Source organism: Parambassis ranga, chromosome 2, assembly GCF_900634625.1.
Source record: "Parambassis ranga chromosome 2, fParRan2.1, whole genome shotgun sequence".
NCBI classification, from domain to species: domain Eukaryota; kingdom Metazoa; phylum Chordata; class Actinopteri; family Ambassidae; genus Parambassis; species Parambassis ranga.
This window is the reverse complement of record NC_041023.1, coordinates 41,894,034-41,918,804: the sequence shown is the minus strand read 5'-3', so window position 1 is coordinate 41,918,804 and position 24,771 is coordinate 41,894,034. Positions and strand designations below refer to the sequence as shown.

The following is a 24,771-nucleotide window of genomic DNA, read 5'->3' as shown; positions in this document are numbered from 1 at the left end:
GCACTTGAGCTAAAAGTTGTGTTTCCTCCATTGACAGTAAAAACTATGGACAGAGCCTCCGTGACGTCACCCGTTTGTTTCTGAAGAGCCGTTTTGAGGCTCGGTGGGAGGTTCCGGGACGTGATGACCGCCGCCATGTTGGCAGCGTCACGTCAACTAAAACTCCGATTATGGACAAAGAGGGGGAGCACGAGCGGGGTTTAGGGGGGCGGGCGATCGTGGAAGCAGGAAACTCACGCTGTGATACGTCAACTGTCTGTCACTCAAGCGGCAACGCCCATAATTAGGCGTAATTTTAAGTCCGAATACCATTGAAACGAGTGAGTTGTAAAAAAATTCACCCTCCCTACAATTGACACTAGAAGAGAACCTATCATCTGAGACCACAGTGGTTTTTTGTACCAGGCTGTAAACATGTTTTTTTCTGCTGTGAAGTCGGCCATTTTAACATGGGAGACTATGGGAAATTACTCGCTTTTGGAGCCAGCCCCCAGCTGTTGCGGCGTGAATTACAAGTTTTGACACTTCCGCATGGGCTTCAACTTTGAGCCCCGAAGGTTGCCGCTTGGTTTCCTCCTCTCCTGCTTTTTTTTCACTCATTTACTGTACAACATGATCATGTGACTGGTGTGCTGCTTTCTTCTTATTGTTACAATGATGATTATACAGCTCCTGTCTCCAGTCAGAGTGAAGGACAGCAGCAACATTTACTCTCATTTTCTATTGACTTCAATCATTTCTTTCTTTGACCGCAGTCATTCATACATGTCTTTATTTCCTGTGTTGCTCTGATTATGACATCATTCTCCACTTGTCTTAAACAGGCCTGTTAGGTCTGCTTGTGACATCACTCTTCCCTTGGTCTGTTAAAGAGAGCTGTTGGTCTTGTTATGACATCACAGGTCAGTTGTACCTCTGGTTCATACTCTCACCTTCACAGACAACATGTTGTACCTGACAGTGACCACTTGAGGGCAGTGATGCTTAATGCTACATCTACTGTTTAACAAGAGCATTATTAGTGTAGAGAGAGAAGGAGGAACAGCTGCAGATATCAGTGTGATCTCAGTGGTTATTAGGACAGAAAGCAGCCAATCAGACGGCTCTGTGGGTTTCTGTGGGTTTCACTGTGACGGTTACAGAATAATTCCAGGAAGTCCTCAACCTGCCTCATTTCCTGCTCACTGCATGCTCTTTAAACTGATCAGTCTGCACTCAGTGTTTTCAACAATTAATTAATCACAGAAAATGTGTTTGGATACAAAACATCAGATCTGAAAGAGTTTATTAATATCAGAAAGTGACAGAGATTCTGAAGACAGCTGTAGGTTAATTTCCTCATCTACTCACATTGAAACCATTCATTCATCATCAAATCACAGAGAGCACATGTGTGCAGATAAAACATTCAAACATTTTCTCATTTTATGTCACTGTGAAGGAAACAGCAGTCGTCAGCGTGCAGATTTATAGAAGAGGATTAACACACACATACACCACGCTGAACACACACAACAGCCGTGTGGTTTCATCCTTTGATTTTTATCACATGCTGTTCTGCACCTGCTGCTTGACAACCATGGTCACATGACTGCCAGGCTGCAACATGATGGATCAGCTTTACTGTGAAACGACAGTGAAATAATGTGAAGACACTTTGTGATAAAAAGTAAAGCTATAAATGCAGAAAGATCGAAGCAGACAGGAAGACAGATTCAGTTTTATACTGACTCAAAGTTTTAGTACAAAGACAAAAAAGAGCATCATGTGATCACTGATGGACTCTGAGGACAGTGATGGAGGACGAGCGGTCAGCCGATCATCAGCAGAGAGAGTCCACAGCAGTACAGCAGACTCTTCACTATCAGCACAGTGTAGAGCAGCAGGAGCAGCTTCACCCTGCACTGAGACTGGAAGGACCCTGACACACAGACACACAGACAGACAGGTCATTCTCTGACTGTGGTAGGATGTGAACATCTTCATCCTGAATGGGTCTTACAGTCAGTGAGCTGCACAGCTGGCAGGTCTGCAGGTTCTCTCTCTGGAGGACAGGAAGCTGCAGCTGGAAGCTCTGAAACAGAAGAGTCACATATTTACAAAGGTCCTCTGCTCTCTGCGCAACATCTCATGAACATGTTCATTACCTTGCTCTGTTTGGGCCTTCACTGTGCCCCCCTCATGTTTGACATAGCAGCTGTACTTATAACTGCTGCTCTCCTGCTGCTGGACAAATAAGATGGCGGCGCTGTGTCCCATCTCTCTGAGCTCCAGCTGCTCTCCCTCAGCAGGATGCAGCTCCTCCAGCGAGCTGTTCTCCTTCTGTCGTTTCCAGGAGAAGCGGACCAGAGGAGGAAACATGTCTGAGGCCAGACACAGCAGGGAGCTGCTCCCCTCAGGACGGCCTGTGGGTGCTGCTGGGTACACGCTCACCACGGGCTTCACCACCTGCTGCTCTGAGGCTACACAACACAGACACACAATCATCAGTCTGTCAGTGCAGCCGCTCCATCATGCTGTGAGGGGGATAGGGAATTTAAATCATTCCTGAACTTGTCCTGTGCTACTGGAGTCTATTTGTCAATTGGAGAAAATGAACCTAACATGCACGTCTTGGAATATTGGAGGACATGTCACATGATGCATCTGATGGGTAAAATGTTCTGTCACATAAGAACAAGCAAGTCTGACTCTTAAAGGAAGCTAAAAGCAAATAAAACTTTATTTATGACAGAGCTTCTGAAATTTAAATATAAACTGTAGCTGACCTACAACTGGTTATTATGACAAATCCACTGTTATAATATGAAGTTATATATAAAGTTTACACATGTAACAAATAACAAAACTGCTTTATAATGAATCTGTCACATATAATACATATTATTTAATAACTTGTAATCTTGTAAATCTTTAAATTGTTTTAATTTGTCAGATTTATGTATAAAACATGATTTAAATCACCATGCCGCATATTTGAAGTTATGTATCAATATTTTACTATAATAGTCATCATAACATAAGGCCAGTCGGTGCCAGATCGTTCATATGGTGGCATGTTATTCATTCATTTATTGCCTCATGTATTTATTTAATATTACATTTATTTATTTAATGTCTGCATTGTGGGTCAAATAAAGGTTTCCTCCATTTTAATTCATATTTATTCAGTTCATGCTGTATTTATGTCTCCTTGAAGCTGACAGCAGCAACAAAAGGGCTCACGTCTGTTTTACCACTGGATGTAGTGATGAGGTTTATAGTTAACCAGAGAAGGACTGTGTACGTTCATGATTTGTATTTTAAGAAGCGATTTGCATATTAGGGATGAAATAAATACAGCATGAAATATAAACATTAAATAAATAAACTTTAAGCAGACACGGGCACTATGTGTGGATATGTCAAATATTATACATTTCTGTTCATTAAATATTATTGATGGACATGCTAGATAAAATATTTACCAGATCACATTTAACATACACATTATGATGAGTTATTATAATTATTACATATTGATGTCTTTTTACCATCATTTACTTTATTTACAAAAGCAAAATATTTATTTTTATACCTGTGTTAACACGTAAAACATATTAATGTTTATCTTAAATGTGTCATCTTTTATCTTTTATATGTACAAATGATTTCCTCTTATTGTAGCACCACATCAGGTTTCTTTATTTTATATTTTAATTTATTACTGATGAAAAAATACTGAAATGATGAAACGCTAAAATAATTCTGCAGAAACAATAACTCAATTTTTTTTTATTTAATTTTTTCTGTCCGTGTGCTGTGTGATAAATTCTATACAAAGTATAAAAATAATAAAAATGTGATTCAGTAGAAACAGTTCATGAAGAAAGTGACTTTAAACAGCTTCAACATTTCCAACAGTAAAAATAAATGTTAGTTCTTACCTGTTACTATCAGTTTAGTTCCAGGACCAAAGATCCACACACAGTGAAACAGGCTCATACAAAAACCTGCTGAGTGAAGGATCCAATCAGGAGGCAGAATTCTGTCAGAATTCCATGTTGCAGGAACGTCTGTGTAAAACAGAGACACTGAAAATCTCCATGTTTGTAAAAAGCATCACAGCGTCCTCATCATCAGCTTTTTCCTGCTGATTCTAAACTTCCTCTGTTAACATGTGAAGCTCCGACTGGAAGACTCCCAGTCAGCGTCCCCTCTGGTCACATGGACTCATTCCTTCCTTTGTTGGGATCAAACATGGATTTGTGCAGCTTTCGATGCTTCAGAGCTCTTTGAGTGTGTTTGAGTCTGAGATGGAGGTGAAACATGAAGCTGATGTGGTTTTCTGTTCTCTGCTGGTTTTTGTTCAGGCTGCTCGCATAATCTCTCACTGTGGGAACCTCCACTCAACCAACAGGAGCAGTAGTAGGTGGCTGAATGATCCTCTTTAACTGTCTTGAGCTCCAGCTCCCAGCCCTTCTGTGTTTTTACAGCTGAGAAATCATTTCTTTGAGGATGATTGTAGCCTGAAATTATGGAACCATCTGATTGAATATAAAGAATCACTCTGAATGTGTCCTTTTCTTTCTTCTGGTACCAGAACACGTCACTGTTGCCACACTGTTGAATCCCTCCACAGCTGAAGGACACATGTCCACCGACTCTCCTGGTCAGCGAGGCGTCGTCCTGAATCAGATCTGCTGCCATGGAAACCAGCGCTGGAGAGACAGGTGGAGGTCAGTGATTGTTACAGGTGCGGCTCGTCGGCGCCTGATTGGCTGGAAACACTCACCTGAACACAGACAGCAGAGAGCAGCAGCCGGCAGGAGAAGCATGTTTCCTCTGGTGAACTCACAGAGAAGTGACGCTCTGATGCAGCTGAGGCCAAACGAGGACGAGCTGCTCAAAACTCCCATCAGCCCCTGCTGCCCTCAGATAAGACTGCTGGGTGCTGTGGTTTGTAACCACACCATGAAGGAGGAGCTTCAGATGAGACTGATCACTGCTAATAGAAAAGAAAAGATATAAAAAGACAGAAAGAGTTCTTATGAAGAGCTGATGATGCCATGATATCTGGTATTACCACAGTTTGGCGTTTGTGTGTGTCTAGACCTGGTGGTTGTAAGGAAGGCTGGAGAACAGGAGAGATGAGGGTTTGGACTAATTGAACTTATTAATGACTAACTTGTTACTAACCAGACTGAAAACTGTGTCATCACACACCCACACATGTTGTGTTATAAACTACTATTCATATATATTTATACACATACATATGTTTTTGAAGCATGCTTTGTGGATGGAAAATGAGGCAAGAGCTGAGCCTGTCTGAGCATGTGGCTCCACCTAGTGGACAAAAGTGCAAACCACTGGCCCAGCCACATAAGTCAGAGGCTCATGCAGATCATGGGGCATGTTTTGCAGTGCTGTGGGACTGTGAAGAGTGAAAGGCTGACTGAGACGCCTGGGCGAGTGGCTCAGGTGGTAAAGTGAGTGATTTGTGCCCTTAAAGAGCCAGGTTCGATTCCTGGAGGGGGAAGAGCGAAGGCAGAAGATCCGAAGTCCAGAAGGGCTGGAGCAGAAGAGGGGGGCGTCCTGGCCCCCCAGGTTTCGGAGGTTTGTGATAGGTTGAGGGTTTTATGTCTATTTTTTTAAAGTGTTTGTCTCTTTGAATCCAGAAGATGGCAGTAATGCAACATTGTGGGTGCCAGCTGCAGTAGAATTCTGTTTTGTTTACACCCAACTGGTAACAACTCTACCAAACGCCACCTAGTGGACAGGCAGGCAAGTATGGGAGCCGGTTTTAAAATGAGCGTATTCGGGTTTCCAAACAACCGAGTCGTGTGGACAAGGCCTTAGTAAGCGAGTGTTCAGAAGCCAGAATGATACAGTTCTGCGGCTCAGAGCTCGTATGGTCTGAATGACTGCCCGTAGGACACGTGACTGTTGTTGTCACCACGCCTTGTCGCTGCTGTACACGCATGCTAGACGCTCCGAAGCTAATGGACAATAATACGCTCTGTGAATGTACCTGGAGCCTCGCAGGATACAGTTGACTGTGGGAAATATGTTGTTCTCTACGAGGGACTTTGCGCTGAGGCTAGCGGTAGAAGCAATCTCGGATGTTGGAGCTTTGCAGGCTACCGGGAGCTAGCATTAGCGGCTATACGGCTAACTGGAGCCGCCGGGTCCACAAACAACCGCTGAAGACTGCTAAGAAGTGGATTTATGGTGTGATACGAAGCAGAGCGTTTGTGTGTTCGTGCTGGATTCCAGAGAATCACGTTGTTGGTGTATGGAGAAAACGGCAAGGAGAGGCACCGGTGGTCAGTCCAGAGGATGAGCTTTCCATCAGCTGGGTGAGTAGTGGATCCACAAATATGTTGGTTTGGTTTGACTGTGCTTATTGTGCTTGTGGGGGTGTAGTGATGACACGTGTTCTGTGAGCTGTCAGTCATAACAACATGACTGGATGGATTTGAATCAGCTTGTGCTTTTACTGACACTGTATTGAATAAACAGACAGTTGTCATAGCTGTGTTAAGTAGACTTTGTTGTTGTGAAAGAACGTGTTTGAAATATGTTGACGTCGAGGCTGCGCAGACACGCCATCTTGAAATCAGAGTGTAGTAGTATTTTTTTATTGAAAAAATGTACATAACAATTTCTCATAGTACAGTATTCTATCACAATAAAGGCTACAATTTCAACAATACATGAAGTCAAAATGTCACAGTACAAAACATAAAAAAGATTAACCCCAAAAAATAGGAGCAAAAATAAAAGATGAAAAGTAATGACACAACTCCTCTTCCTTGTTCATAAGATGTTGTGAGGTTCTATCATCTGAGCTAGGGGCAGCATGTAGATCATGAACAGAAGAGGTCTAAGAATGGACCTCTGAGGGGTTCTGCATGTTATTTTCATTTGGTTACACTCACAGTTACTAATTGACACAAAGTAGCCCCTGCCATGTAGGTCAGATGCAGAAGGTTCTTCATTTGATGTCTAACCTTGTCCATGTCCAGGTTTGATTGTTTTTGAAGAGTTGTAATGAATGCAGTTGTCAGGGCTTGGGGAAAGTGCCCTGACTGAGAATTGTTTTAGTATCTGCACACGTGAAGCTATGCAGTGAAAATTATTTATGTTAGATTTTGCAGGGAGCATGTTTTAGTTTTTAGTCGTTTAGTAGTTTCTGTCAGTGCTGTAGGAGGTTAAATGTGCCAGGTCAACTGGCGGTGGTGAGAAGCACAAGTGACATTGTGGTTTTGCTGGAGCTAGAGCTGCAAAGTGTTTGCCTTACTTTTAACACTCTAAGTGTGAGAAATGATGCAAATTCATTGCGTTATTTTTAAGACAGCAGTTCAGGTGGGACTGATGCTGATGCTGACAATGTCTGAGCATTGTCGCTCTTCCTATGGATAATCTCTGAGAAATAGGATGGTTTTAGGATTGGAGCATAGTTTTTCGCCTTCTGTCTTCTGTCTGTGTGCAGATTGTGTTTTGAGTTTTAACCAGTGTGGCATGTCTCCAAGGTTGCAAGTGAAAGTGCTAACGAGGTCATCAACAGGAGCTGTGGGCAGGGTTGGCGATTGTGCAAAAGTGTGGGTTAAATGTTCACAGGTGTTGTTGTTAATATACAACACATTCACATTCACATTTTTATTATCACTTCACACATGGCACAGTATATATGGCAGTGAGTTAAACGTGGAATATGTAGTAGAATTAATACCACATATTGACACTAGGTGGCAGCACTTGAGCTAAAAATTGTGTTTCCTCCTCTCCTGCTTTTTGTTTCCACTCATTACTGTACAACATGATCATGTGACTGGTGTGCTGCTTTCTTCTTATTGTTACAATGATGATTATACAGCTCCTGTCTCCAGTCAGAGTGAAGGACAGCAGCAACATTTACTCTCATTTTCTATTGACTTCAATCATTTCTTTCTTTGACCACAGTCATTCATACATGTCTTTACTTCCTGTGTTGCTCTGATTATGACATCATTCTCCACTCGTCTTAAACAGGCCTGTTAGGTCTGCTTGTGACATCTCTCTTCTCTTGGTCTGTTAAAGAGAGCTGTTGGTCTTGTTATGACATCACAGGTCAGTTGTACCTCTGGTTCATACTCTCACCTTCACAGACAACATGTTGTACCTGACAGTGACCACTTGAGGGCAGTGATGCTTAATGCTACGTCTACTGTTTATTAACAAGAGCATTATTAGTGTAGAGAGAGATGGAGGAACAGCTGCAGATATCAGTGTGATCTCAGTGGTTATTAGGACAGAAAGCAGCCAATCAGACGGCTCCGTGGGTTTCTGTGGGTTTCACTGTGACGGTTACAGAATCATTCCAGGAAGTCCTCAACCTGCCTCATTTCCTGCTCACTGCATGCTCTTTAAACTGATCAGTCTGCACTCAGTGTTTTCAACAATTAATTAATCACAGAAAATGTGTTTGGATACAAAACATCAGATCTGAAAGAGTTTATTAATATCAGAAAGTGACAGAGAGTCTGAAGACAGCTGCAGGTTCATTTCTTCTTCTACTCACATTGAAACCATTCATTCATCATGAAATCTCAGAGAGCACATGTGTGCAGATAAAACATTCAAACATTTTCTCATGGAGATGGACTCTGAGGACAGTGATGGATGATGTGATGGAGGACGAGCAGTCAGCCAATCATCAGCAGAGAGAGTCCACAGCAGTACAGCAGACTCTTCACTATCAGCACAGTGTAGATCAGCAGGAGCAGCTTCACCCTGCACTGAGACTGGAAGGACACTGACACACAGACACACAGACAGACAGGTCATTCTCTGACTGTGTTGGGATGTGAACATCTTCATCCTGAATGGATCTTACAGTCAGTGAGCTGCACAGCTGGCAGGTCTGCAGGTTCTCTCTCTGGAGGACATGAAGCTGCAGCTGGAAGCTCTGAAACAGAAGAGTCACATATTTACAAAGGTCCTCTGCTCTCTGCTCAACATCTCATGAACATGTTCATTACCTTGCTCTGTTTGGGCCTTCACTGTGCCCCCCTCATGTTTGACATAGCAGCTGTACTTATAGCTGCTGCTCTCCTGCTGCTGGACAAACAAGATGGCGGCGCTGTGTCCCATCTCTCTGAGCTCCAGCTGCTCTCCCTCAGCAGGATGCAGCTCCTCCAGCGAGCCGTTCTCCTTCTGTCGTTTCCAGGAGAAGCGGACCAGAGGAGGAAACATGTCTGAGGCCAGACACAGCAGGGAGCTGCTCCCCTCAGGACGACCTGTGGGTGCTGCTGGGTACACGCTCACCACGGGCTTCACCACCTGCTGCTCTGAGGCTACACAACACAGACACACAATCATCATCCTGTCAGTGCAGCAGCTACGTCATGCTGTGAAGGTGATAGGGGAATTAAATCATTCCTGAACTTGTCCTGTACTACTGGAGTATATTTGTCAATTGGAGACAGGCCTTGATGGGTGGCCAGTCTATCACAGGGCTGCCACAGCAAGACAAAGACAATGAACCTAACATGCACGTCTTGGAATGTTGGAGGACATGTCACATGACGCATCTGATGACTAAATATGAGAACAAGCACATAAAAAATTCTGAACTTAAAGGAAGCTAAAAGCAAATAAAAGTTTATTGATGACAGAGCTTCTGACATTTAATTATAAACTGTAGCTGACCTACAACTGGTTATTATGACAAATCCACTGTTATAATATGAAGTTATATATAAAGTTTACACACATGTAACAAATAACAAAACTGCTTTATAATGAATCTGTCACATATAATACATATTATTTAATCACTTAAAAATCTGTAAATTTAATTAATTTGTCAGATTTATGTATGAAACATGATTTAAATCACCATGCCGCATATTTGAAGTTATGTATCAATATTTTACTATAATAGTCATCATAACAAAAGGCCAGTCGGCGCCAGATCGTTCATATGGTGGCATGTTATTCATTCATTTATTGCCTCATGTATTTATATAATATTACATTTATTTATTTAATTTCTGCATTGTGGGTCAAATAAAGGTTTCCTCCATTTTAATTCATATTGATTCAGTTCATGCTGTATTTATGTCTCCTTGAAGCTGACAGCAGCAACAAAAGGGCTCACGTCTGTTTTACCACTGGATGTAGTGATGAAGTTTATAGTTAACCAGAGAAGGACTGTGTACGTTCATGATTTGTATTTTAAGAAGCGATTTGCATATTAGGGATGAAATAAATACAGCATGAAATATAAACATTAAATGAATAAACTTGAAGCAGACACGGGCAGTATGTGTGGATATGTCAAATATTATACATTTCTGTTGATTAAATATTATTGATGGACATGCTAGATAAAATATTTACCAGATCACATTTAACATACACATTATGATGAGTTATTATAATTATTACATATTGATGTCTTTTTACCATCATTTACTTTATTTACAAAAGCAAAATATGTATTTTTATATGTTGTATAATTTTGATGAATATGGAACCTGTGTTAACTCGTAAAACACATTAATGTTTATCTTTAATGTGTCATCTTTTATCTTTCATGTGTACAAATTATTTTCTCTTATTGTAGCACCACATCAGGTTTCTTTATTTTATATATTAATTTATTACTGATTAAAAATACTGAAATGATAAAACACTAAATAATTCTGCAGAAACAATAACTCAATTTAAATTTTTTTTCTGTCCGTGTGCTGTGTGATAAATTCTATACAAAGTATAAAAATAACTAGAAAAGCATTTCCTGAAGAAAATGCAAGTTTGATTGCCGCAGCTGAAGCATTGCTTTGAATGCTGATGTGAACGATTGCTCTGAATTGCTGGAGAAACTGCAATCTGAACTTAATTTGCTGAAACACAGTTAAGAATTTAGAAAGATGAAGCTCTTATCTGGAAAAGTAGAAAATGTTTTAATATTATGAAGATATGAAAGAGAAACAGCTGAAGACAAGAACAGTATGAAGTCACGACCTGAAAGAATAGCCTGTGAATATACCATATGAAAGGTCTGAGGGTGGAATAATACCATAAGACTATAAGAAGCTCAGGCTGTGTGATTTGAATGTGGAAAAGTAGTATACAGCTGAAGGATGATCAATATGACAGATATAATGCTTAAAGTCTGATAAAGACTACAAATATGGCTGCTTTGTATGCTTCTAATGTGTCAGCATGTCACCATGGTAACGGCCCTGCCTGCCTGCCTGCCTGCCTGCATCCATGGCAACCGGAATGTTTATCAGCTGCCCCTAACTGCAGCTCTCTTTCCCCCTCCTAATGCATTTCCTATGTAAAACCACCCTCCGAACAACGTCTCATATTCTCCAAACCGAAGACTTTAGACGAAAAATAAGAACACCGTCAGAATCCCAAGAAGTTGCTCTACAACTGGTACGATTTTTATGTCTGGGATGTCGAAGATGTGGAGATGGCGGCGAGTTAGAAAATATGGCAGCTCTGCTTCTCTGTTTTTGGTTTTACATTATGTCTTAATGGAGGAATGACCGGCACTCTCCCCGAACAGCTCGATCTACAGGCAAAACTGTTTGGTGTTGAGTTTTAAAACCGACACCAACAGAACCCAGACCATTTTTCCTTCGAACTGGTGGCCAAATTATCCCTGTCAGATAAAAGGTGCAGACGTGACAGCAGGATAGAAACGCAGAAACTGGTTTAATTTTTTTCCCTCCCGCACTCTGAGCGATGACTCACCCACTCTAGCTCCCAACATTCCACGCAATACACACTAATGTTAAACTCAGAAGAGACCTCAAAAACCACTTCATCTTTAATCCCCTGTCATTTGAAGACGGAGCTGAACTTCCAAATTCTGAATACAACTTTTGAAGACCAAGACGTTGGAAGTATTTTAAGCCTCGAATGGTTTCTCTAACTTAATATTTGTAGGAGCAGTAGCATTTTGCAAAATGCATGGTTTGAAGGGCTCTCCCATTGACTCCAATGTTAATTTGAGGGTGGAAAATGTTTAATATTTTTAATATTATAATATTTGTAATTATTATTGAAGGTTTCCGGGAATGTCCTGAATGAGCTGAATCTTTTGATGTTTGAATGGTTTGAATCGGCCCATGCATTCTGAAGATATGCTGAGCCAAAAAACGTACGGAAGAATAATAATAACTAGAAAAGCATTTCCTGAAGAAAATGCAAGTTTGATTGCCGCAGCTGAAGCATTGCTTTGAACGCTGATGTGAACGATTGCTCTGAATTGCTGGAGAATCTGCAATCTGAACTTAATTTGCTGAAACACAGTTAAGAATTTAGAAAGATGAAGCTCTTATCTGGAAAAGTAGAAAATGTTTTAATATTATGAAGATATGAAAGAGAAACAGCTGAAGACAAGAACAGTATGAAGTCACAACCTTAAAGAATAGCCTGTGAATATACCATATGAAAGGTCTGAGGGTGGAATAATACCATAAGACTATAAGAAGCTCAGGCTGTGTGATTTGAATGTGGAAAAGTAGTATACAGCTGAAGGATGATCAATATGACAGATATAATGCTTAAAGTCTGATAAAGACTACAAATATGGCCGCTTCGTATGCTTCTAGTGTGTCAGCATGTCACCATGGTAACAGCCCTGCCTGCCTGCCTGCCTGCCTGCATCCATGGCAACCGGAATGTTTATCAGCTGCCCCTAACTGCAGCTCTCTTTCCCCCTCCTAATGCATTTCCTATGTAAAACCGCCCTCCGAACAACGTCTCATATTCTCCAAACCGAAGACTTTAGACGAAAAATAAGAACACCGTCAGAATCCCAAGAAGTTGCTCTACAACTGGTACGATTTTTATGTCTGGGATGTCGAAGATGTGGAGATGGCGGCGAGTTAGAAAATATGGCAGCTCTGCTTCTCTGTTTTTGGTTTTACATTATGTCTTAATGGAGGAATGACCGGCACTCTCCCCGAACAGCTCGATCTACAGGCAAAACTGTTTGGTGTTGAGTTTTAAGACCGACACCAACAGAACCCAGACCATTTTTCCTTCGAACTGGTGGCCAAATTATCCCTGTCAGACAAAAGGTGCAGACGTGACAGCAGGATAGAAACGCAGAAACTGGTTTAATTTTTTTCCCTCCCGCACTCTGAGCGATGACTCACCCACTCTAGCTCCCAACATTCCACGCAATACACACTAATGTTAAACTCAGAAGAGACCTCAAAAACCACTTCATCTTTAATCCCCTATCATTTGAAGACGGAGCTGAACTTCCAAATTCTGAATACAACTTTTGAAGACCAAGACGTTGGAAGTATTTTAAGCCTCGAATGGTTTCTCTAACTTAATATTTGTAGGAGCAGTAGCATTTTGCAAAATGCATGGTTTGAAGGGCTCTCCCATTGACTCCAATGTTAATTTGAGGGTGGAAAATGTTAAATATTTTTAATATTATAATATTTGTAATTATTATTGAAGGTTTCCGGGAATGTCCTTAATGAGCTGAATCTTTTGATGTTTGAATGGTTTGAATCGGCCCATGCATTCTGAAGATATGCTGAGCCAAAAAACGTACGGAAGAATAATAAGAATAATAAAGACGTAGAAGAACAAGAGTTTGATTGCCATGGCAATCAAACTAACTAGAAAAGCATTTCCTGAAGAAAATGCAAGTTTGATTGCCGCAGCTGAAGCATTGCTTTGAATGCTGATGTGAACGATTGCTCTGAATTGCTGGAGAATCTGCAATCTGAACTTAATTTGCTGAAACACAGTTAAGAATTTAGAAAGATGAAGCTCTTATCTGGAAAAGTAGAAAATGTTTTAATATTATGAAGATATGAAAGAGAAACAGCTGAAGACAAGAACAGTATGAAGTCACGACCTTAAAGAATAGCCTGTGAATATACCATATGAAAGGTCTGAGGGTGGAATAATACCATAAGACTATAAGAAGCTCAGGCTGTGTGATTTGAATGTGGAAAAGTAGTATACAGCTGAAGGATGATCAATATGACAGATATAATGCTTAAAGTCTGATAAAGACTACAAATATGGCCGCTTTGTATGCTTCTAGTGTGTCAGCATGTCACCATGGTAACAGCCCTGCCTGCCTGCCTGCCTGCCTGCATCCATGGCAACCGGAATGTTTATCAGCTGCCCCTAACTGCAGCTCTCTTTCCCCCTCCTAATGCATTTCCTATGTAAAACCACCCTCCGAACAACGTCTCATATTCTCCAAACCGAAGACTTTAGACAAAAAATAAGAACACCGTCAGAATCCCAAGAAGTTGCTCTACAACTGGCACGATTTTTATGTCTGGGATGTCGAAGATGTGGAGATGGCGGCGAGTTAGAAAATATGGCAGCTCTGCTTCTCTGTTTTTGGTTTTACATTATGTCTTAATGGAGGAATGACCGGCACTCTCCCCGAACAGCTCGATCTACAGGCAAAACTGTTTGGTGTTGAGTTTTAAGACCGACACCAACAGAACCCAGACCATTTTTCCTTCGAACTGGTGGCCAAATTATCCCTGTCAGATAAAAGGTGCAGACGTGACAGCAGGATAGAAACGCAGAAACTGGTTTAATTTTTTTCCCTCCCGCACTCTGAGCGATGACTCACCCACTCTAGCTCCCAACATTCCACGCAATACACACTAATGTTAAACTCAGAAGAGACCTCAAAAACCACTTCATCTTTAATCCCCTGGCATTTGAAGACGGAGCTGAACTTCCAAATTCTGAATACAACTTTTGAAGACCAAGACGTTGGAAGTATTTTAAGCCTCGAATGGTTTCTCTAACTTAATATTTGTAGGAGCAGTAGCATTTTGCAAAATGCATGGTTTGAAGGGCTCTCCCATTGACTCCAATGTTAATTTGAGGGTGGAAAATGTTTAATATTTTTAATATTATAATATTTGTAATTAATATTGAAGGTTTCCGGGAATGTCCTTAATGAGCTGAATCTTTTGATGTTTGAATGGTTTGAATCGGCCCATGCATTCTGAAGATATGCTGAGCCAAAAAACGTACGGAAGAATAATAATAATAATAAAGACGTAGAAGAACAAGAGTTTGATTGCCATGGCAATCAAACTAATAATAACTAGAAAAGCATTTCCTGAAGAAAATGCAAGTTTGATTGCCGCAGCTGAAGCATTGCTTTGAACGCTGATGTGAACGATTGCTCTGAATTGCTGGAGAATCTGCAATCTGAACTTAATTTGCTGAAACACAGTTAAGAATTTAGAAAGATGAAGCTCTTATCTGGAAAAGTAGAAAATGTTTTAATATTATGAAGATATGAAAGAGAAACAGCTGAAGACAAGAACAGTATGAAGTCACGACCTGAAAGAATAGCCTGTGAATATACCATATGAAAGGTCTGAGGGTGGAATAATACCATAAGACTATAAGAAGCTCAGGCTGTGTGATTTGAATGTGGAAAAGTAGTATACAGCTGAAGGATGATCAATGTGACAGATATAATGCTTAAAGTCTGATAAAGACTACAAATATGGCCGCTTTGTATGCTTCTAGTGAGTCAGTCTGTCACCATGGTAACGGCCCTGCCTGCCTGCCTGCCTGCCTGCATCCATGGCAACCGGAATGTTTATGAGCTGCCCCTAACTGCAGCTCTCTTTCCCCCTCCTAATGCATTTCCTATGTAAAACCACCCTCCGAACAACGTCTCATATTCTCCAAACCGAAGACTTTAGACAAAAAATAAGAACACCGTCAGAATCCCAAGAAGTTGCTCTACAACTGGTACGATTTTTATGTCTGGGATGTCGAAGATGTGGAGATGGCGGCGAGTTAGAAAATATGGCAGCTCTGCTTCTCTGTTTTTGGTTTTACATTATGTCTTAATGGAGGAATGACCGGCACTCTCCCCGAACAGCTCGATCTACAGGCAAAACTGTTTGGTGTTGAGTTTTAAGACCGACACCAACAGAACCCAGACCATTTTTCCTTCGAACTGGTGGCCAAATTATCCCTGTCAGATAAAAGGTGCAGACGTGACAGCAGGATAGAAACGCAGAAACTGGTTTAATTTTTTTCCCTCCCGCACTCTGAGCGATGACTCACCCACTCTAGCTCCCAACATTCCACGCAATACACACTAATGTTAAACTCAGAAGAGACCTCAAAAACCACTTCATCTTTAATCCCCTGTCATTTGAAGACGGAGCTGAACTTCCAAATTCTGAATACAACTTTTGAAGACCAAGACATTGGAAGTATTTTAAGCCTCGAATGGTTTCTCTAACTTAATATTTGTAGGAGCAGTAGCATTTTGCAAAATGCATGGTTTGAAGGGCTCTCCCATTGACTCCAATGTTAATTTGAGGGTGGAAAATGTTTAATATTTTTAATATTATAATATTTGTAATTATTATTGAAGGTTTCCGGGAATGTCCTTAATGAGCTCAATCTTTTGATGTTTGAATGGTTTGAATCGGCCCATGCATTCTGAAGATATGCTGAGCCAAAAAACGTACGGAAGAATAATAATAATAATAATAATAATAATAATAAAGACGTAGAAGAACAAGAGTTTGATTGCCATGGCAATCAAACTAATAATAATAACTAGAAAAGCATTTCCTGAAGAAAATGCAAGTTTGATTGCCGCAGCTGAAGCATTGCGTTGAACGCTGATGTGAACGATTGCTCTGAATTGCTGGAGAATCTGCAATCTGAACTTAATTTGCTGAAACACAGTTAAGAATTTAGAAAGATGAAGCTCTTATCTGGAAAAGTAGAAAATGTTTTAATATTATGAAGATATGAAAGAGAAACAGCTGAAGACAAGAACAGTATGAAGTCACAACCTTAAAGAATAGCCTGTGAATATACCATATGAAAGGTCTGAGGGTGGAATAATACCATAAGACTATAAGAAGCTCAGGCTGTGTGATTTGAATGTGGAAAAGTAGTATACAGCTGAAGGATGATCAATATGACAGATATAATGCTTAAAGTCTGATAAAGACTACAAATATGGCTGCTTTGTATGCTTCTAGTGAGTCAGTCTGTCACCATGGTAACGGCCCTGCCTGCCTGCCTGCCTGCCTGCATCCATGGCAACCGGAATGTTTATCAGCTGCCCCTAACTGCAGCTCTCTTTCCCCCTCCTAATGCATTTCCTATGTAAAACCACCCTCCGAACAACGTCTCATATTCTCCAAACCGAAGACTTTAGACGAAAAATAAGAACACCGTCAGAATCCCAAGAAGTTGCTCTACAACTGGTACGATTTTTATGTCTGGGATGTCGAAGATGTGGAGATGGCGGCGAGTTAGAAAATATGGCAGCTCTGCTTCTCTGTTTTTGGTTTTACATTATGTCTTAATGGAGGAATGACCGGCACTCTCCCCGAACAGCTCGATCTACAGGCAAAACTGTTTGGTGTTGAGTTTTAAGACCGACACCAACAGAACCCAGACCATTTTTCCTTCGAACTGGTGGCCAAATTATCCCTGTCAGACAAAAGGTACAGACGTGACAGCAGGATAGAAACGCAGAAACTGGTTTAATTTTTTTCCCTCCCGCACTCTGAGCGATGACTCACCCACTCTAGCTCCCAACATTCCACGCAATACACACTAATGTTAAACTCAGAAGAGACCTCAAAAACCACTTCATCTTTAATCCCCTGTCATTTGAAGACGGAGCTGAACTTCCAAATTCTGAATACAACTTTTGAAGACCAAGACGTTGGAAGTATTTTAAGCCTCGAATGGTTTCTCTAACTTAATATTTGTAGGAGCAGTAGCATTTTGCAAAATGCATGGTTTGAAGGGCTCTCCCATTGACTCCAATGTTAATTTGAGGGTGGAAAATGTTTAATATTTTTAATATTATAATATTTGTAATTATTATTGAAGGTTTCCGGGAATGTCCTTAATGAGCTGAATCTTTTGATGTTTGAATGGTTTGAATCGGCCCATGCATTCTGAAGATATGCTGAGCCAAAAAACGTACGGAAGAATAATAATAAGAACTAGAAAAGCATTTCCTGAAGAAAATGCAAGTTTGATTGCCGCAGCTGAAGCATTGCTTTGAACGCTGATGTGAACGATTGCTCTGAATTGCTGGAGAATCTGCAATCTGAACTTAATTTGCTGAAACACAGTTAAGAATTTAGAAAGATGAAGCTCTTATCTGGAAAAGTAGAAAATGTTTTAATATTATGAAGATATGAAAGAGAAACAGCTGAAGACAAGAACAGTATGAAGTCACGACCTTAAAGAATAGCCTGTGAATATACCATATGAAATGTCTGAGGGTGGAATAATACCATAAGACTATAAGAAGCTCAGGCTGTGTGATTTGAATGTGGAAAAGTAGTATACAGCTGAAGGATGATCAATATGACAGATATAATGCTTAAAGTCTGATAAAGACTACAAATATGGCCGCTTTGTATGCTTCTAGTGTGTCAGCATGTCACCATGGTAACAGCCCTGCCTGCCTGCCTGCCTGCCTGCATCCATGGCAACCGGAATGTTTATCAGCTGCCCCTAACTGCAGCTCTCTTTCCCCCTCCTAATGCATTTCCTATGTAAAACCACCCTCCGAACAACGTCTCATATTCTCCAAACCGAAGACTTTAGACAAAAAATAAGAACACCGTCAGAATCCCAAGAAGTTGCTCTACAACTGGTACGATTTTTATGTCTGGGATGTCGAAGATGTGGAGATGGCGGCGAGTTAGAAAATATGGCAGCTCTGCTTCTCTGTTTTTGGTTTTACATTATGTCTTAATGGAGGAATGACCGGCACTCTCCCCGAACAGCTCGATCTACAGGCAAAACTGTTTGGTGTTGAGTTTTAAGACCGACACCAACAGAACCCAGACCATTTTTCCTTCGAACTGGTGGCCAAATTATCCCTGTCAGACAAAAGGTGCAGACGTGACAGCAGGATAGAAACGCAGAAACTGGTTTAATTGTTTTCCCTCCCGCACTCTGAGCGATGACTCACCCACTCTAGCTCCCAACATTCCACGCAATACACACTAATGTTAAACTCAGAAGAGACCTCAAAAACCACTTCATCTTTAATCCCCTGTCATTTGAAGACGGAGCTGAACTTCCAAATTCTGAATACAACTTTTGAAGACCAAGACGTTGGAAGTATTTTAAGCCTCGAATGGTTTCTCTAACTTAATATTTGTAGGAGCAGTAGCATTTTGCAAAATGCATGGTTTGAAGGGCTCTCCCATTGACTCCAATGTTAATTTGAGGGTGGAAAATGTTAAATATTTTTAATATTATAATATTTGTAATTATTATTGAAGGTTTCCGGGAATGTCCTTAATGAGCTGAATCTTTTGATGTTTGAATGGTTTGAATCGGCCCATGCATTCTGAAGATATGCTGAGCCAAAAAACGTACGGAAGAATAATAAGAATAATAAAGACGTAGAAGAACAAGAGTTTGATTGCCATGGCAATCAAACTAATAACTAGAAAAGCATTTCCTGAAGAAAATGCAAGTTTGATTGCCGCAGCTGAAGCATTGCTTTGAACGCTGATGTGAACGATTGCTCTGAATTGCTGGAGAATCTGCAATCTGAACTTAATTTGCTGAAACACAGTTAAGAATTTAGAAAGATGAAGCTCTTATCTGGAAAAGTAGAAAATGTTTTAATATTATGAAGATATGAAAGAGAAACAGCTGAAGACAAGAACAGTATGAAGTCACGACCTTAAAGAATAGCCTGTGAATATACCATATGAAAGGTCTGAGGGTGGAATAATACCATAAGACTATAAGAAGCTCAGGCTGTGTGATTTGAATGTGGAAAAGTAGTATACAGCTGAAGGATGATCAATATGACAGATATAATGCTTAAAGTCTGATAAAGACTACAAATATGGCCGCTTTGTATGCTTCTAGTGTGTCAGCATGTCACCATGGTAACAGCCCTGCCTGCCTGCCTGCCTGCCTGCATCCATGGCAACCGGAATGTTTATCAGCTGCCCCTAACTGCAGCTCTCTTTCCCCCTCCTAATGCATTTCCTATGTAAAACCACCCTCCGAACAACGTCTCATATTCTCCAAACCGAAGACTTTAGACGAAAAATAAGAACACCGTCAGAATCCCAAGAAGTTGCTCTACAACTGGTACGATTTTTATGTCTGGGATGTCGAAGATGTGGAGATGGCGGCGAGTTAGAAAATATGGCAGCTCTGCTTCTCTGTTTTTGGTTTTACATTATGTCTTAATGGAGGAATGACCGGCACTCTCCCCGAACAGCTCGATCTACAGGCAAAACTGTTTGGTGTTGAGTTTTAAGACCGACACCAACAGAACCCAGACCATTTTTCCTTCGAACTGGTGGCCAAATTATCCCTGTCAGATAAAAGGTGCAGACGTGACAGCAGGATAGAAACGCAGAAACTGGTTTAATTTTTTTCCCTCCCGCACTCTGAGCGATGACTCACCCACTCTAGCTCCCAACATTCCACGCAATACACACTAATGTTAAACTCAGAAGAGACCTCAAAAACCACTTCATCTTTAATCCCCTGGCATTTGAAGACGGAGCTGAACTTCCAAATTCTGAATACAACTTTTGAAGACCAAGACATTGGAAGTATTTTAAGCCTCGAATGGTTTCTCTAACTTAATATTTGTAGGAGCAGTAGCATTTTGCAAAATGCATGGTTTGAAGGGCTCTCCCATTGACTCCAATGTTAATTTGAGGGTGGAAAATGTTTAATATTTTTAATATTATAATATTTGTAATTATAATTGAAGGTTTCCGGGAATGCCCTTAATGAGCTGAATCTTTTGATGTTTGAATGGTTTGAATCGGCCCATGCATTCTGAAGATATGCTGAGCCAAAAAACGTACGGAAGAATAATAATAATAATAATAATAATAATAACTAGAAAAGCATTTCCTGAAGAAAATGCAAGTTTGATTGCCGCAGCTGAAGCATTGCTTTGAACGCTGATGTGAACGATTGCTCTGAATTGCTGGAGAATCTGCAATCTGAACTTAATTTGCTGAAACACAGTTAAGAATTTAGAAAGATGAAGCTCTTATCTGGAAAAGTAGAAAATGTTTTAATATTATGAAGATATGAAAGAGAAACAGCTGAAGACAAGAACAGTATGAAGTCACAACCTTAAAGAATAGCCTGTGAATATACCATATGAAAGGTCTGAGGGTGGAATAATACCATAAGACTATAAGAAGCTCAGGCTGTGTGATTTGAATGTGGAAAAGTAGTATACAGCTGAAGGATGATCAATATGACAGATATAATGCTTAAAGTCTGATAAAGACTACAAATATGGCCGCTTTGTATGCTTCTAGTGTGTCAGCATGTCACCATGGTAACAGCCCTGCCTGCCTGCCTGCCTGCCTGCATCCATGGCAACCGGAATGTTTATCAGCTGCCCCTAACTGCAGCTCTCTTTCCCCCTCCTAATGCATTTCCTATGTAAAACCACCCTCCGAACAATGTCTCATATTCTCCAAACCGAAGACTTTAGACGAAAAATAAGAACACCGTCAGAATCCCAAGAAGTTGCTCTACAACTGGTACGATTTTTATGTCTGGGATGTCGAAGATGTGGAGATGGCGGCGAGTTAGAAAATATGGCAGCTCTGCTTCTCTGTTTTTGGTTTTACATTATGTCTTAATGGAGGAATGACCGGCACTCTCCCCGAACAGCTCGATCTACAGGCAAAACTGTTTGGTGTTGAGTTTTAAGACCGACACCAACAGAACCCAGACCATTTTTCCTTCGAACTGGTGGCCAAATTATCCCTGTCAGACAAAAGGTGCAGACGTGACAGCAGGATAGAAACGCAGAAACTGGTTTAATTTTTTTCCCTCCCGCACTCTGAGCGATGACTCACCCACTCTAGCTCCCAACATTCCACGCAATACACACTAATGTTAAACTCAGAAGAGACCTCAAAAACCACTTCATCTTTAATCCCCTATCATTTGAAGACGGAGCTGAACTTCCAAATTCTGAATACAACTTTTGAAGACCAAGACGTTGGAAGTATTTTAAGCCTCGAATGGTTTCTCTAACTTAATATTTGTAGGAGCAGTAGCATTTTGCAAAATGCATGGTTTGAAGGGCTCTCCCATTGACTCCAATGTTAATTTGAGGGTGGAAAATGTTTAATATTTTTAATATTATAATATTTGTAATTAATATTGAAGGTTTCCGGGAATGTCCTGAATGAGCTGAATCTTTTGATGTTTGAATGATTTGAATCGGCCCATGCATTCTGAAGATATGCTGAGCCAAAAAACGTACGGAAGAATAATAAGAATAATAAAGACGTAGAAGAACAAGAGTTTGATTGCCATGGCAATCAAACTAATAAAGACGTAGAAGAACAAGAGTTTGATTGCTTTGCAGCAATCAAACTAATAATAAAGACGTAGAAGAACAAGAGTTTGATTGCCTAGCAACGGCAATCAAACTAATAAAGACGTAGAATAACAATAGTTTGATTGCTTTGCAGCAATCAAACTAATAAAGACGTAGAAGAACAAGAGTTTGATTGCTTTGCAGCAATCAAACTAATAAAAATGTGATTCAGTAGAAACAGTTCATGAAGAAAGTGACTTTAAACAGCTTCAACATTTCCAACAGTAAAAATAAATGTTAGTTCTTACCTGTTACTATCAGTTTAGTTCCAGGACCAAAGATCCTCACACAGTGAAACAGGCTCATACAAAAACCTGCTGAGTGAAGGATCCAATCAGGAGACAGAATTCTGTCAGAATTCCATGTTGCAGGAACGTCTGTGTAAAACAGAGACACTGAAAATCTCCATGTTTGTAAAAACCATCGAAGTGTCCTCATCATCAGCTTTTTCCTGCTGATTCTAAACTTCCTCTGTTAACATGTGAAGCTCCGACTGGAAGACTCCCAGTCAGCGTCCCCTCTGGTCACATGGACTCATTCCTTCCTTTGTTGGGATCAAACATGGATTTGTGCAGCTTTCGATGCTTCAGAGCTCTTTGAGTGTGTTTGAGTCTGAGATGGAGGTGAAACATGAAGCTGATGTGGTTTTCTGTTCTCTGCTGGTTTTTGTTCAGGCTGCTCGCATAATCTCTCACTGTGGGAACCTTCAACGTTATCCCAACAGGAGCAGTAGTAGGTGGCTGAATGATTCTCTTTAACTGTCTTGAGCTCCAGCTCCCAGCCCTTCTGTGTTTGTACAGCTGAGAAATCATCTTTCTGAGGATGACTGCTGTAACTTTTATCGATGTTACCATTACTGTTATCAATATCAAGAATCACTCTGAATGTGTCCTTGTCTTTCTTCTGGTACCAGTACACATAGCTGTATTCACACTGTTGAATCCCTCCACAGCTGAAGGACACATTTCCACCGACTCTCCTGGTCAGCGAGGCATCGTCCTGAATCAGATCTGCTGCCATGGAAACCAGCGCTGCAGAGACAGGTGGAGGTCAGTGATTGTTACAGGTGCGGCTCGTCAGCGCCTGATTGGCTGGAAACACTCACCTGAACACAGACAGCAGAGAACAGCAGCCGGCAGGAGAAGCATGTTTCCTCTGGTGAACTCACAGAGAAGTGACGCTCTGATGCAGCTGAGGCCAAACAAGGACGAGCTGCTCAAAACTCCCATCAGCCCCTGCTGCCCTCAGATAAGACTGCTGGGTGCTGTGGTTTGTAACCACACCATGAAGGAGGAGCTTCAGATGAGACTGATCACTGCTAATAGAAAAGAAAAGATATAAAAACAAAGAAAAGAGTTCTTATGAAGAGTTGATGATGCCATGATATCTGGTATTACCACAGTTTGGCGTTTGTGTGTGTCTAGACCTGGTGGTGGTGAGGAAGGCTGGAGAACAGGAGAGATGAGGGTTTGGACTAATTGGACTTATTAATGACTAACTTGTTACTAACCAGACTGAAAACTGTGTCATCACACTCCCACACATGTTGTGTTATAAACTACTGTTCATATATATTTATACACATACATATGTTTTTGAAGCATGCTTTGTGGATGGAAAATGAGGCAAGAGCTGAGCCTGTCTGAGCATGTGGCTCCACCTAGTGGACAAAAGTGCAAACCACTGGCCCAGTCACAGAAGTCAGAGGCTCATGCAGATCATGGGGCATGTTTTGCAGTGCTTATCACAAGCGTGCTTCTCCTGCAGTTCACACACTTGTGAGGACAAACACTTGTTGCTGTTGTTGCAGGACAAACTGTCTGTGGTGGTTTGGCAGCGTCCTCCTGATGGTTTTAGTCTCTTATCAGATGTTCAGGTGAGCCACACATCAAGACTGCTTCAGATTCCCATGTTCCTGTTAACAACAAAGATCAACAATTCATTTCAGTGATGCTGTAACTGCACAATGAGAATATTTCAATACACCAAGAAGACTTAAAAAGTACCAAGAAGCCCTGAAAGAAAATAAGATGATGATGATGTCACGTTGATACAAAGTCAGGCAGAAGATTTAAAGGTAAGCTAGTCGGCCTATAGGCTCCTTGTTTCTGAGTCTCTTCTGCCACCTGCTGGTCATATAGAATAACAGCATCATTTCTTTAGTTTAATTGTCACAATTTAGTGAATTTATTTGTTAAATGTTTAAGACACTTCAGGTTATCAACTTTGATGATTATAAAAGGAATAAGCAGATCATGGTGTGTTCTTTAGGACAGCATGTGTAAAGACTGAGTCAAAGAACATGGAAAATAATCCAATTTAAGTATAAAAATGTTTTCCCTTCACTTTCTCCTTCTGTGTGT

General features: G+C 40.8%; 4 protein-coding genes across 4 annotated transcripts in view; 1 reads left to right on the top strand and 3 right to left on the bottom strand.

Moving 5' to 3' along the window:
- LOC114444837 (NACHT, LRR and PYD domains-containing protein 3-like) overlaps positions 1-24,771 on the bottom strand; it is a 383,662-nt gene that overhangs the window by 159,574 nt on the left and 199,317 nt on the right. The window lies entirely within an intron of this gene.
- LOC114432357 (H-2 class I histocompatibility antigen, Q9 alpha chain-like) overlaps positions 1-24,771 on the bottom strand; it is a 267,348-nt gene that overhangs the window by 108,809 nt on the left and 133,768 nt on the right. The gene's annotated exons all lie outside the window — the stretch shown is intronic.
- The window catches only part of LOC114432368 (gastrula zinc finger protein XlCGF17.1-like), a 216,880-nt gene that overhangs the window by 101,529 nt on the left and 90,580 nt on the right, over positions 1-24,771 (top strand). The gene's annotated exons all lie outside the window — the stretch shown is intronic.
- LOC114432370 (immunoglobulin lambda-1 light chain-like) lies at positions 1,700-23,556 on the bottom strand. The gene is given in 9 exon segments (XM_028400361.1): positions 1,700-1,910; positions 4,398-4,425; positions 4,953-4,965; positions 5,095-5,127; positions 5,595-5,648; positions 9,006-9,314; positions 22,657-22,722; positions 23,131-23,439; positions 23,514-23,556. Coding segments are annotated over 9 exon segments (954 nt in total). The 3' UTR covers positions 1,700-1,811.